Source organism: Mastigoproctus giganteus, chromosome 11, assembly GCF_048544385.1.
Source record: "Mastigoproctus giganteus isolate SK-2022 chromosome 11, ASM4854438v1, whole genome shotgun sequence".
NCBI lineage: Eukaryota > Metazoa > Arthropoda > Arachnida > Uropygi > Thelyphonidae > Mastigoproctus > Mastigoproctus giganteus.
The window spans coordinates 158,802,028-158,816,522 of NC_143585.1; the positions used below are offsets into that span (position 1 = coordinate 158,802,028).

The 14,495-nt window shown below is 42.1% G+C and overlaps 1 protein-coding gene across 2 annotated transcripts in view; it reads left to right on the top strand.

The window, feature by feature from the left end:
* Nucleotides 1–14,495, top strand: part of LOC150078535 (uncharacterized) — a 135,292-nt gene that overhangs the window by 4,790 nt on the left and 116,007 nt on the right. For both annotated transcript variants that reach the window (XM_090384646.1, XM_090384647.1), the window contains exon 2: nt 6,400–7,035. In XM_090384646.1, coding sequence (XP_090240772.1) covers nt 6,552–7,035 — 484 coding nt within the window. In that variant the 5' untranslated portion in view covers nt 6,400–6,551. The remainder of the gene's footprint in view (nt 1–6,399; nt 7,036–14,495) is intronic.

Genomic DNA, 14,495 nt, shown 5'->3' on the forward strand with positions numbered 1-14,495 from the left:
AAATATATATATATTTTTTCAGTTCCTTTGCTGGCTCTCAGCTTTGGGCGACCTGAGAGCGGGATTACAGGCATCCACCGGTATTGCATTACCTCTGGGGAGTGCGGAATTTCAGCTATGTGCATGTGCAGTGATAGTAGATCCAGGCTCGTGCCCAGGAACGGGAACCAGGCAGCAGCTGCCCAGGTGTTGGCTGCTCTCTGGTGGCGAAATGGCCTGACACACACACAACAGAACACACACACTTAAACTTCTATCTTTCTTTTATATACTTTTTCAGGCCCGCGCTGTAGGCGCCTCCGTAGCCAGGTGGGAAGTAGCAGCAGTGCGTAGCACACTCTTCTTGATTAGACCGGGGTTCGAGCCCGTGACCACCAAATATGGAGGATGCGGAAAGGTCAAGGGAATGACCAACGCATATTCCCGGAGCAATATGGCCTTAGTTACTAATGCTCCTAAAAACCAAATAACAAACAAACAGCCCGCGCTGCAGAGTTTCTACACCTTCACAGGCTTTCAAGGTGGAGATAGGCTTATGTCCAGAAGCCATCCCGATACAAGAAGCACATGCACACACAGTCCCTAGAAATAAGAAACCTCCCATTTCACCCATCCATTCACTCCAAATGCCTGTCTAGCTAAGCCATAAATTTATTAAAGTTATCAACTTCCACAACAACAGATGGAAGTATGTTCCAGCAATTAACCACCCGCTGGCGAAAGGCAAATTTCCACACATCTATTCTACATCTGTCCTTCCTCAGTTTCAATTTATGTCCCCTTAGGTTCGTAATCTGAATAAGTGGAAGGATCCCATCAGAATTCAGCGTGCTCAACCCATTCAAGGCCTTATACACTTCAATCAGATCACTGCGCAGATGCCTAGTCTCCAGCCACTGCAATTTGCAGAACGTAAGCCTCTCTTGGTAAGAGGATCCCTTCATTCCCCTCACCAATCTTGTTGCCCTTCTCTGTACACGCTCAAGTAAATCTACATCCTTCCTAAAATGAGGCCTCCAGACCTGTACGCAATACTCAAGGCGTGGCCTGACCATTGCCTTATACAGAGGGATAATCACCTCCTTTTGTTGCACAATTACTCCCAGGTGTTTTTCATTTTCTACCTCCTTAAGTGTAGTACCACAAAGTTGGTATTTCTCTGGGGTTACTTCTAGCCATATGCAGTACTTTCCATTTGTCAAGGTTAAACTTCAGTTGCCACTTCTCAGCCCATCTTTCCAAATTTTCTAGATCCTGTTGCAGTAACACACTGTCATTGACAACCCTGCCAGCCTTTGTATCATCTGGAAACTTCGATACTAAGCCTGACATACCTTCATCAATATCATTGATAAAGATACAAAACAACAGAGGACCCAACACCGAACCCTGTGGGACTCCACTAATAACATTAGTCCACGAAGAGCAGCACCCATTGATTACCACTCTCTGTCTTCTCCCACTTAACCATCCCCTTATCCATTGTAGCAACTTACCTTTAATACCATTCTGCTCCAATTTGTACAATAGTCTTCCATGCGCAACAGTGTCAAAAGCTTTCCTGAAATCCAAATATATGATATCAAAAATATTTTTTGCGTCCAGTTCCTTTGTAACCACATCATAATATCCTATCAAATTTGTCAGACAAGCCTTTCCCTTAACAAACCCATGCTGTGTCTGAATTAATGCTGCAGTCTTGTCTAGATGATCCTGCAATGCATCTTTAACCAGTGACTCCATTATTTTACCTAGAACAGAAGTTAAACTAACTGGTCTGTAATTACTCGTGTCACCCTTCGAACCCTCTTTGTGAATTGGGGACACATTTGCCCTTCTACAGTCCGTGGGGACCTCCCCTGATTCCAAGGATGGTCTCATAATTATGGCTAAGGATTTGCTTACTTATTTTGCCACCTCCTTTAATATAACTGGATAGATCCCATCCACCCCAGGTGCTTTTCTTATGTTTAACTTCAACTTCTCCTCCACTTTGCTCGCAGTAATACAAAATCATTAAGCACCCTGCTACAATTTGATAACCTTGTGCCATTTTCAAACCTTAATAACTCCTCATGTGTGAATGTAGATGCAAAATACTCATTCAGTTTGTTTGCTATCTGACCGGGATCGTCAACAGTCGAACCATCGATATCAAGTGGACTAATCAGATTCATTCCCTTGCTTTTAGAGTTTATAAGTAAAGAAATCCTGTCTGATAGTGGTGTAAGCTTTCCAGTGTCTGATGAATCAGACTGCTACCTCTGTGATCTATTGAACTGCTTGAAATAAAAAGCCGATGACCTATCTGCTTTTTTTATAACATATACGCATTTGGACAGCTACCCGGTATGTTCCAAGTGCCAATAATTACCATATTTGTACCGTTGGCCTTGCCTTAGAAGTTTCAATTTTTGTGTTAAGGATATGCTTGGAGCGTATAGAGTCATGCCAAGTTCTTGTTCATCCCCCAAGAGCCATACAATTGTAAATTTCTTAACTGTTGGACTATTCCCAGTTAATTTGCCCCACTAAACTTACGAAAAATATATCCCTCCACATAAACTGAATATTGCCTACTTTACCTTCCCGGGTGTATTCTAACATTATTCTGTGTTGCCCCAGCCACTGCTCCCACTCTTAACTTTTCAAATAATGTTTCCAGCCCTTCTGGTACATATTTCTTTAGATGCCCAACCCCCAGTAACGTTTCCCTATCTTCACCTAATGCCCCATCTATTTCAGAGTCATCCGAACTTAACTCATTCAGATCTTGTATGATATATTTTTTTATATTTTAATATTTATATTTTTTAATATTTTTTACCTCTTCCACAATTTGCCTCTTTCTTTTTCCCTCTCCCTCTAAGCTTTCTTCGTCTTTGTTTTCCCCCTTTTTCTGACCTCTCGCTAACTCCTCTGTTTCCATTAAATCGGAAACTATCTGTGCAGGATTTGGAAGCCCTATTGCCTCCCCTGTTTCAGTTTAGCATTAGCATTAGTAGAGGCATATGATGCAAGAAAGCAAGCTTATTCAGCATCAGCCGAAAAAAAAAAAAAAAAAACACACCACTCCCATTTCACCCCTCCGTTCGTTCGAAATACCTGTCCAGTTGAGCTTTAAATTTGTTTAGGCTATCAACTTCAACAACAAGTGATGGAAGTCGGTTCCACCAACCAACCACCCGCTGGGCAAAGCAAATTTCCGCACATCTATCCGACATCCGTCCTTCCTCAATTTGAATTTATGCCCTCTGAGGTGATTATTCTGAGCAAGAGGAAGAATCCCATTGGCATTGAGCATGCTCAAACCATTCAAAGCTTTATACACCTCTATCAGATCACCACGCTGGTGCCTAGTCTCCAGACACTGTAATTTGCAAAACTTAAGCCTTTCTTCGTAAGAGCACCCCTTTGTTCCATTCACTAATCTTGTTGCCCTTCTCTGTACTCGTTCCAGCAGCTCTACATCCTTCTTGAAATGAGGCCTCCAGACCTGTATACAGTACTCAAGATGTGGCCTAACCATTGCCTTATACAAGGGAATAATCACCTCCTTATCCCTGCTAGAAAAATTCCTGTATATCATTGACAAGACACCATGAGCTACTCTTGCAGCTCGTCTGCACTGCTCAGAGAACTTCATATCTGCCTGCACAATTACCCCCAGGTCCTTTTCATTCTCCACCACTGTCAGTGTAGTACGGCAGAGTTGATACGTTGCTCTGGGGTTACTGTTTCCCATATGTAGTACTTTACATTTGTCAATGTTAAACTTCATTTGCCACCTCTCAGCCCATCTGTTCAACCTTTCCAGATCCTGTTGCAGCAGCATAGCGTCAGTAGTGTCCTTAACGACCCTGCCAACCTTTGTATCATCTGCAAACTTGGACATTAAACTTGATATCCCATCATCAATATCATTCATAAACATCGAAAACAACAACGGACCCAACACTGAACCTTGAGGAACTCCACTAATAACATTAGTCCACGTTGAGCAGTGTCCATTGATTACCACTCTCTGTCTTCTGCCACTCAACCATCCCCTTATCCATAGCAGCAATTTGCCTCCAATGCCACACTGCTCCAATTTGTGCAGCAGTCTTCCATGTGCAACAGTATCAAAAGCCTTTCTAAGATCCAAATATATAATATCAAAGTTATTCCCTGCATCCAGTTCTTTTGTGACTACATCATAGTATCCAATCAAATTGGTCAGGCAAGACCTGCCCTTAACAAAACCATGCTGCGTCTGAGCTATAACTGAATTCTTGTCTAGATGATCCTGCAGTGCTTCTTTAACCAGTGCCTCCCTTAATTTTCCTGGAACCGAAGTTAAACTAACAGGTCTATAATTACTTGTGTCAGCCTTTGATCCTCCTTTGTGAATTGGGGTTACATTTGCACATCTCCAGTCTATGGGTACCTCCCCTGAGTCCAAAGAAGCTCTCATAATTATGGCTAGGGGTTTGCCTACTTCCTTTGCTGCCTCCTTTAATATAACTGGATAGATCCCATCCACCCCAGGTGCCTTTTTTATGTTTATCCTCAACCATCTCTCCTCCACTTTCCTCTCAGTTATTACAAAATCATCCAGCTCACTGCCAATGTTTACTTTACCTACATCATTATCCTTCCTGAATAACTCCTCATGCGTGAATGTAGATGCAAAATACTCGTTTAGATTGTTAGCCACCTGAGCAGGATCCTCAACTGTTGAACCATCAATATCCAGTGGACCAATCTGATTCATCCCTTTCCTTCTCGAGTTCAAATATGTAAAGAACTCTTTTCTGTTTTTCTTTGCATCCTTTGCCAAGGATTTTTCGTAGTTATTAAATTCCCTTGTTCCGAATAAAAAGGTAATTCCCTTGGAATTACCTTTTTGTTCACGCTTTGTGGTTTTAAGATGACCTTACTGTTTGACTCTATCAGACTTCCCTAATTCTCCTTTACCACCCCTCCATTTGCGGCGTCTGCATAAGAACGAATAGAACAGCTATCCATTTTATGGCCAGCCTCCCCGCACTTGCCGCATATCTCGGACATTCATTGCTGATATGCCCTGCTTCTTTACAATTGAAACACCGCCCACTCGTTCAGTGTCTGCCTAAATGGTCCAGGCCACCGCATTTTAAGCACTTTTTTACTATCTATCCCTCTATAATTTAGGAGTAATCTGTTACCCATAACAAAAATAATGTTGGGGGCTGGCTTTCTCATCTCCATTTGTATTGTAACTTTACCTGTATAAAGCTCCAGAAAGCCCCCCCCCCCCCCCCGCGACGTGTGCATATCAATTTTCTTCACCTTGCCGTATTCCTCCAGTGAATATTCAAATATATATTCGGCATTTCAATCGGGCACCGCGCTATAGTATGAATGAACCTGTCTTGGTTCATACTCAGCATCTAAGCCGAACTGCAAAGTTCTCTCACGAATGAACAAACTCATTATGGGATTTAAAAAAAAAAAAAAAAAGAAAGGAAAGATAGCGGGCAAAATTGTGCCCTAACACACCTAATCCCACTTCGGCAGCTATGCCCGAATCAGAAAAACTAAAATTTCAACGAAGAACTAAAAATTATAACTTAATCTACCCACAAATTTCCTCCGACTACAGAACGTAACTAAACCTCGGCACGGTTTGAAAGCTTGTTGACTTCTCGTCAGTGGGTGTGTTGCAATAGTGACAACCCAGTTATGAAGTATAACTTCACAATTTGAGAGATGCCTGATGGTGTGCAGTGATATAGACTATAAAATATTTAAGGGCAAAGGCCTCGTGCTACGAGGTAGAATGACTAACATGTATCATTTTAACGTAGCCATCTACCAAAGTAGTTAAATTAATTAATTAAATTGGCATCGTTTTGGTTATATCTCATATTGTGAATGCCTTCACAACGAGTTGCCATGGTATTGCATGACAACTCGTTATATCACTATTGCAACACCGGAGTACTTGCCCACCCACCAAGGAGAAGCCAACAAGGTTTGAAGCGGTGCCGTCTGGGTGGTGGTACCCGCTGAGAATAAGTGAAGACTACTGGTACTGAGAATAAGTAACAGCAGTCTTCTCCACTGGTGAAGCGTTATTTATTCGAGGTAGTACAATACCATGGAAACTCTTTGTGAAGGCAGTCACAATATGAGATATAACCAAAACGATGCCAATTTAATTAATTAAACCACTTTGGTAGATAGCTATGTTAAAATGATGCATTTGCACTAACCTACATATTAGTCATTCTACCTCGTAGCATAAGGCCTGTGCCCTTAAATATTTTATGGAATATTTATATATGATTAAAGTTCTTTCACCCACTTTTTAAAAATGATATCTAAATGATAATCCAGTATAATTTTATTCTTATTGTTTTATCTCTCCTACAGGAAACGGTGCTCATCAAGATTCATTATTGAAAATGCTTTCAGCATGAACTTAAGAATGCTCCTGAATGCAAAACGTGAAGTAAGTCTCAGGGTGTTCTCAAGAGATGCGTTAAATTCATAAATTGTGCCGCCCAATTTTACATTCGAGTAAGATGACAACTTCATTTATGATAGATGATATCCTAAACATAAGGAAGTCTTGTCCACCAAAGGAAAAATCGAATCCACCCCCGTTGTCACCAATTCAAATACTACCTTCGTCGCATTATGCTCATATAACACCAGTCAAGTCTTTTTGTTCGCTACCAAAGCCCACACCAATTGTACTGTCGCCGGCATTCTCTAGCTTTTCAAGGATTAGTCTAGGGGTGTGTTCCCCGGTAGCCTTCTCACCATCCAGCACCACTTCGCCAACGTTACCAGAAACGTTTACTTATCCTGCACCTGCATATCGTACCGTCGAGAATGTCAGCAAGCACTGCTACGATTTCCCAGCAGAACTCTCCTGCTCTGCACGCAGTGACTTAATTTCGACCTCATCGACCCATACATTCCACTGTTCCAAGTCACTTTCAGATCGCTTTACAAGACTCCCTCCTTTGTTGACAAGTGAAAGAATAGAAGAAGCAATACGAAGTAAGTACGCTCACTTTTTTCTTTACTAGTTAGAAATGTTACGTGCAAACTGTGCTTTTCCTCCTTGGTCATAATTTTCTCGAATTTATTTCATAGACTAGCTAAGCAACTTCCATTCCCACTTCTATCTGTCCAATACATTCACTCAAGTACTCTTCGCAATACATAGTTGAAATAATCAGACAGGGATGATTTGTTTTCCAATTTCTATAAATTTGTGTTTGAATAGCTTTCTTAATATAATAGCAGAGTATTTTGAAGTAGCCATTACATACACTTATTGATCACTGAATTATAACCGCCTACCCAATACCGTGTTGGGCCACAGTTCGTACGAATGACAGTAAGATTCTGCAGCCATGCTTACTGCAAGGCTTTCCACAGCGTCAGAATGGATGACGGTTGCTTGTTCATATGCCTCACTCGCCTTTCCAAAACGTTCCTCAGGTGTTCAATTGGACTGAAGTCAGACGAAATTCGAGGCCATTCAAGATGGGTGATATCTTCGTTGTGTTCCTCGGGCCATTCATGCACATGTGGGCTCGATGACACTGCGCATTTGTTTTAGAAGATCCCTTTCTAGCTGGGAAAAAATGCAACATAGCAAGGTGTACATGGTTTCCTAAGAACTGCCGGTAGACCTTACCAGTGAGGGGGGGAGGCGTATGTGAACGACTGCATGTTGTTGTGCTCTCTAATTTTGTTCGTGTGTTGTGTATTTCGAAAGCAGTATTCAGTTCCTTTTCAGCAACTACATCAAGAATGACTCCTGCAAATTCCAGATGCGCCCATTCAATTATAAGCGGGACAAAAGATAAGCACTGTTTGAATTTCTGCATGCTCTTTGTTATAACTGCTTTTCCTGCGTGTTTGGCCATTGTTCCGACAGTTCTCCGAATGCATGTCTTAGAACAAACTGTGTGACCTTGATCAAACGTCAACAGTCTGCTAAAGCGTCCTATTAATACTCACCACTGCATACCGTAGGTGTAGGGTAACAGCAAGTGGACTTATTAGGGCTACACGCTGCGAAAATAAACAAATGAACTTGACAGCTTTCCCTGTCTAGTTCCGTTCCGTGCGAGCACTACACCAAACCCACTTTTATTGTGACAAACACCGATGAGCCAAAACATTATGACCACCTACCTAATATGATCTTGGTCCTCCACGTGCAGCCAAAACAGCTCGTACCCGGCGAGGCATGGACGCTACAAGATTTCTAAATGTGCCTTGTGGTATCTGGTACCAGCACATCCTTTAACACCTGTAAGTCCGTGGCGTGTCAGCAACTCCGATCTGACACGCCGTAGATCAGAGTTGCTCTTCCAACACAAACCACAGATGCTCGATGGGATTAATGTCTGCGGAATTTGGAGGCCAGGGCAATACCTGGAAGTCTTCCTCATATTCCGCGAACCAGTCTCGAACAATCCGGGCAGTGTGGTATTGCGCATTATCCTGCTGAAAGACGGCACCGCCAGAAAGGGTGTACCTGGTCAGCAATGATGTTTAGGTAGGTGGTAGACGTCAGAGTGCCTGGCACATGGATGACTCGACCTACGGTATCCCAGCAGAACATCGCCCAAAGCATGACACCGCCACCACGGCTTGTTTTCGTCCCACAGTGCATCCAGGTGCCATCACTTACCCAGGTAAATGACGCACACGACCCGGCCGTCCACATGGTGCAACAGGAAATGTCATTCATCGGATCAGACGACCTTCTTCCAGTCACTCATGGTCCAGTTTCTATGCTCGCGTGCCCATTGTAGGCGCTGTCGCCGGTGAACCGTGGTTAGCATGGGCACTTGGAGTGGCCTGCGGCTGTGCAGCCCCATTTTCAGGGTTCGATATACTGTGTGTTGTGAGACATTACTCCCGTCACCAACATTCCAATTACCAGCGAGCTGCGCCACAGTCTCCCTTCTGTTGCCACGTACCATCCGCGGCTCATCGATGCTCACCTCGAACATCGATGAACCGTGGTCGTCCAACACCTCGCCGGCGGTTTGTGGGTTTCTCCTCCTCGGACCACTTTCGGTAGGTACTAACCACGGCTGATCATGAGGAGCCCACAGCCGTGCTGTTTCGGATATGCTTTGCCCCAGTCTGGCCATTACAATTTGGCCTTTGTCAAACTCGCTTAAGTCCACTGTCTTTCGACCTGAAAAACAAGAGTAACACAGTTAACGGAGCTCAGTATCTGGTGTTCTTTATACCGTATCGTGACCTGCGCACGCGCCGTAGTTCACCTGCAGTTGCTTTGATTTGCATAACGACTCGCTGGTCATAATGTTTTGTCTCATCGATGTAGTTACATAGTTTCTAACTTTTCTCAGCTTGATGCTGAAATGAGACATACACAATAAAAGGTCCGGAATTCGTATTTATAAAAAGTGGAGGTCACAACATTTAGGCAAAGAAAGCTACGAAGAGTGCTTCCCTTTCAAGACTCAATTACTATACTACTACCACTTCACTATAAACTGTGCCCTACTGTAATGGCAACTTTAAAGCCTGTTGACAAAGACACCCCTTTGGCCGCAAGGTGCGTCTAGGACGACTCCATGAAGAGAAGTTTTCACCAGCCGATAAACCTAAACAAAGCCAGGAAGATAAGGGGTTACAGGATGAACTATCTCAAGTATTCAGGTGTTTAAGGCTGTGAGAGGCATCAGTAAAATGAATGAGGACGAAATTTTTAAGATTATAAATGATGCTAGAACTAGGGGACATAAATTCAAGTTACGGGGAGAAATGTTTAGATTGGACTGCAGGAAGTTTTATTTTAGCCAGCGAATTATAAATTACTGGAATAAGTTGCCTACATGGGTGGTAGAGGCTGACAGTTTGGGGAAATTCAAAGGTCATCTGGATAGTACCTTCGGGTGAGGAAAGCGCATAGAATGTAGGTTTAATTTCCTTTTCTTTTATTAATTATTATTATTATTTTTTTTATTTTTTATCATTGTTTTATTCGTTTTTTTTTTTTTTTTTTTGGCTGGTGCAGCATAAGCCATAGGCTTTCATGCACCATGCGGCTATTACTAATACTAAGTATGGCACAAAAATACAATGACAGATGTAGAAGATTTCAAACCCTACAGAAGGCCCACATACAACATATATTTTTGCTCTTCGGACGGCCTTGAGAGAGACCCTCAAAGAGAGCAGCAGGGTTTCAGGCGAAATGGTGCTTGTAATAGTAATCGTGGCATGTGATGCAAAAAAGCGAGCTTATGTAGCATCAGCCAAAAAAAAAAAAAAAAAAAAATTCACACAACCATTCCCTCTAAATGTTTGTCCAGTTCCTCCTAAAATTTATTTAACCTATCAGCTTCTGCAACGTCAGATGGAAGTTTGTTCCAGCAATTAACCACCCGCTGGCTAAAGTCAAATTTGCACATATCTATTCTACAACTGTCTTTCCTCAATTTGAATTTATGCCCCTGTAGTCTGAGCAAGAGGAAGAATCCCATCAGAATTCAGTGCTCAACCCATTCAAGGCCTTATACACCTCAATCAGATCACCTCGCAAGTGCCTACTCTCCAGTCACCGCAATTTGCAGAACTTAAGCCTCTCTTGGTAACAGGATCCCTTCATTCCCCTCACCAATCTTGTTGCCCTTCTCTGTACACGCTCAAGCAAATCTACATCCTTCCTAAAATAAGGCCTCCACACCTGTATGCAGTACTCAAGGCATAACCTGACCATTGCCTTATAAAAGGGGATAATCACCTTCTTTTCCCTGCTAGAAAAATTCCTATATATTATTGACAAAACTCCATGACCTGCCCTGGCAGCCTGTCTGTATTGTTCAGAAAACTTCATATCTAACTGCACAAATACTCCCAGGTCTTTTTCATTTTCTACCACACAGTTGGTAGTACGTTCCTCTGGGGTTACTTCTACCCATATGCAGTACTTGGCATTTTTCAAGGTTAAACTTCAGTTACCACTTCTCAGCCCATCTTTCCAAATTTTCTAGATCCTGTTGCAGTAGCACACTGCCATTACTGTCATTAACAACCCTGCCAACCTTTCTATATCATCTGCAAACTTCGACACTAAGCCTACCAAATATAACTACCTACCAGATATACCTACCAAATCTGGGTAGATATAGAGAAACTGATGACTAATCTCATGATCCAAAATGTTGATGTGAAAGGCAGACTACAGGAGAGAAGCATTGGAACAGAATCGAGCTGAGCTTTCCACACCCGGACCACTCACCTTTGCCCAAGCAGTGTCATCTGACTGCATGCACAGTGCAGTCAACTACAGGATACCAAGACACATAACACTGGACTAACAAAGACGAATAATTAAATCGCAAACCAACGACGAAGTGAAACAAGAAGTCATAGAGAAATTAAGAGGCAATGTCAAGGAGGTTCAAGGAATTAAATCCATCAGGAAGATAAGAGAAAAGGGCGGTATCATAGAACAGCTACAGAACATGATTTACCGAAAATCAGGAATTGGAGGAAGATCGCAGACCTGAACCTCTGGTCATTTATGACCTCCCATGGAAACTAGGACCAACAGTGATACTATACGACATACGCAAGTCAGAGGAAATTATACAGGATATCTATATTAAAAACCTGAAAGGTCATGGATTTACCAAGGAAAAAAATTTGAAATCCGTAAAGGTGTACTTTGCAACGTTCAATAAGTCAAAGAGTACCAAAAACTTGATACTGGAAGTAACTGGCACAATTAGGAAAGCCTTGATCAATCAGGAGAACAAAATATATTTGAACTACTCGATCTGTTACTCACAGTAGGGATTTTATACTCACTGCAAGGTGTTACAAGTTTCTGGACTCTGGTCACTCAGCAAAGACCTGCAGATGGCATTGTGACCACAGTAACACACTACCTGTGGTCACTGTGCCATCACAGGTCACATTTACACTGAATATCCAAATAAAGTGAAACCTGTCTCGTGTCACAACTACAACATTCGGAAAAGGGACCACTCGCATTCCTATCGGGACCCCAAATGTCCAGAATTCTTAAGCGCACAAGAAGTTATAAAATACAAGACCCGCTATGAACATTACCAGGAGCCAACAGCATTAAGACTTTCATTAAGCTGTCAAATGTCCTTATAAGTAATGAATCAGGTCTCCAAAATCATTGTAGACCATAATATCCAGGTCCAATGTCTGCAGGAACCATACTCTTACAAAGGTATTTGCTCCCAGGCTGATGTCGAGTGGTCCACTCTACTACCATCACAGAAGGTCAGGGTGGTAATGCTGTTGTCAGATGTTCGGCTGCCATCGCGATCGCGGATCCTGAACTTACTGTTACTCAGTAAGCACCACCAACCTGTGCCACCTCACAAGGTCAATAATATATTGATGTGACTATAGCCAATTAGCATTAGTAAAGGCATATGATGCAAGAAAGCAAGCTAATGCAGCATCAGCAAAAAAAAAAAAAAAAAAACCCTTATTTTACCCATCCACTTGGTCGAATTGTTTGTCAAGTTCTGCCTTGAATTTATTTACGCTATCAACTTCCAAAACAAAGGATGGAGGTCTGTTCCACCAACCACCCGCTGGCTAAAGGCAAACTTTCGTACATCTATCTTTCCTCAAGAATTTACGCCCTCTCAGGTGATTATTCTGAGCAAGAGGAAGAATTCCATCAGCATTGAGCATGCTCAAACCATTCAAGGCTTTATACACCTCAATCAGATCACCTCGCAGGTGCCTAGTCTCCAGACACTGTAATTTGCAAAATTTAAGCCTTTCTTCGTAACAGCAACCCTTTGTTCCATTCACTAATCTTTTTGCCCTTCTCGGTACTCGTTCCAACAGCTCTACATCCTTCTTAAAATGAAGTCTCCAGACTTGTATACAGTACTCAAGGTGTGGCCTGACCATTGTCTTAAATAAGGGGATAATCACCTCCTTATCCCTGCTGGAAAAATTTCTGTATATCATTGACAAGACACCATGAGCTACTCTTGCACTCCGTCTGCACTGCTCAGAAAACTTCATATCTGCCTGCACAATTACCCCAGGTCCTTTTCGTTCTCTACCACTGCCAGTGTAGTACCACAGAGTTGATACGTCACTCTGCAGTTGCTGCTTCCCATATTACTATTTTTCATTTGTCACTGTTAAACTTCATTTGCCACCTCTCAGCCCATCTGCTCAACTTTTCTAGATCCTGTTGCAGCAGCCTGCTGTCATTAGTGTCCTTAACAACCCTGCCAACCTTCCTATCGTCTGCAAACGTGGACATACCAAACTTGATATACCATCATCAATATCATTTATAAATACAGAAAACAACAATGGATCCAATACTGAACACTGAGGGACTCCACTAATAACATTAGTCCACGATGAGCAGTGTCCATTGGTTAACACTCTCTGTCTTCTCCCACTCACCACCCCTTTATCCATAGCAGCAATTTTCCTCCAATGCCACACTGCTCCAATTTGTGCAGCAGTCTTCCATGTGCAACAGTATCAAAAGCCTTTCTAAGATCCAAATACATGATATCAAAATTATTCCCTGCATCCAGTTCCTTTTGTGACCACATCATAGAATCCAATTAAATTGGTCAGGCAAGACTTCCCCTTAACAAAACTATGCTCTGTCCGAACTATAACTGAAGACTTGTCTAGATGATCCTGCAGTGCTTCTTTAACCAGTGCCTCTAATAAGTTTCCTGGAACAGAAGTTAAACTAAAAGGTCTATAATTACTTGTGTCGCTCTTTGATACTCCTTTGTGAATTGGGGTCACATTTGCACATCTCCAGTCCATGGGTACTTCCCCTGAGTCCAAAGAAGCTCTCATAATTATGGATAAGGGTTTTCTTACTTCCTTTACTGCCTCCTTTAATATAACTGGATAGACCCCATCCACCCCGGGTGCCTTTTTTATGTTTATCCTCAACAATTTCTGCTCCACTTTCCTCTCAGTTATTACAAAATTATTCAGCTCACTGCCAGAGTTTAACGCGCGCCCTGGGCCACGACTTCTGAAGGGCCCACGCAAAACCCCAACAAATTAGTTGAACATATTAGTTCAAAACTTTGTGATTATTATTATGCTATTATTAATTATATTATACATATATTATATTCAAATTTTATTGGAAATAAAACATTAATAGTACATAATATTTTTTATTTATTTAAAAAAATGGTTAACATGTATTTTTATTTTCCCTGTCTCTCTTTTTTTTTTTAAGGGGCCCAATATTTTCTTCTGCGCCCGGGGCCTCAACCGACATTAATCCGCTCCTGCTGAGCAGGTTTATCAACAGTTGAACCATCGATATGCAGTGGACCAAACTGATTCATCCTCTTCCTTCTAGAGTTTACATAAGTAAAGAATTCTTTGCTGTTTTTCTTTGCATCCTTTGCCAAAGATTTTTCATAATCTGCCATTGTTTGCCTAATCTCCTTTGTGACTTGGTT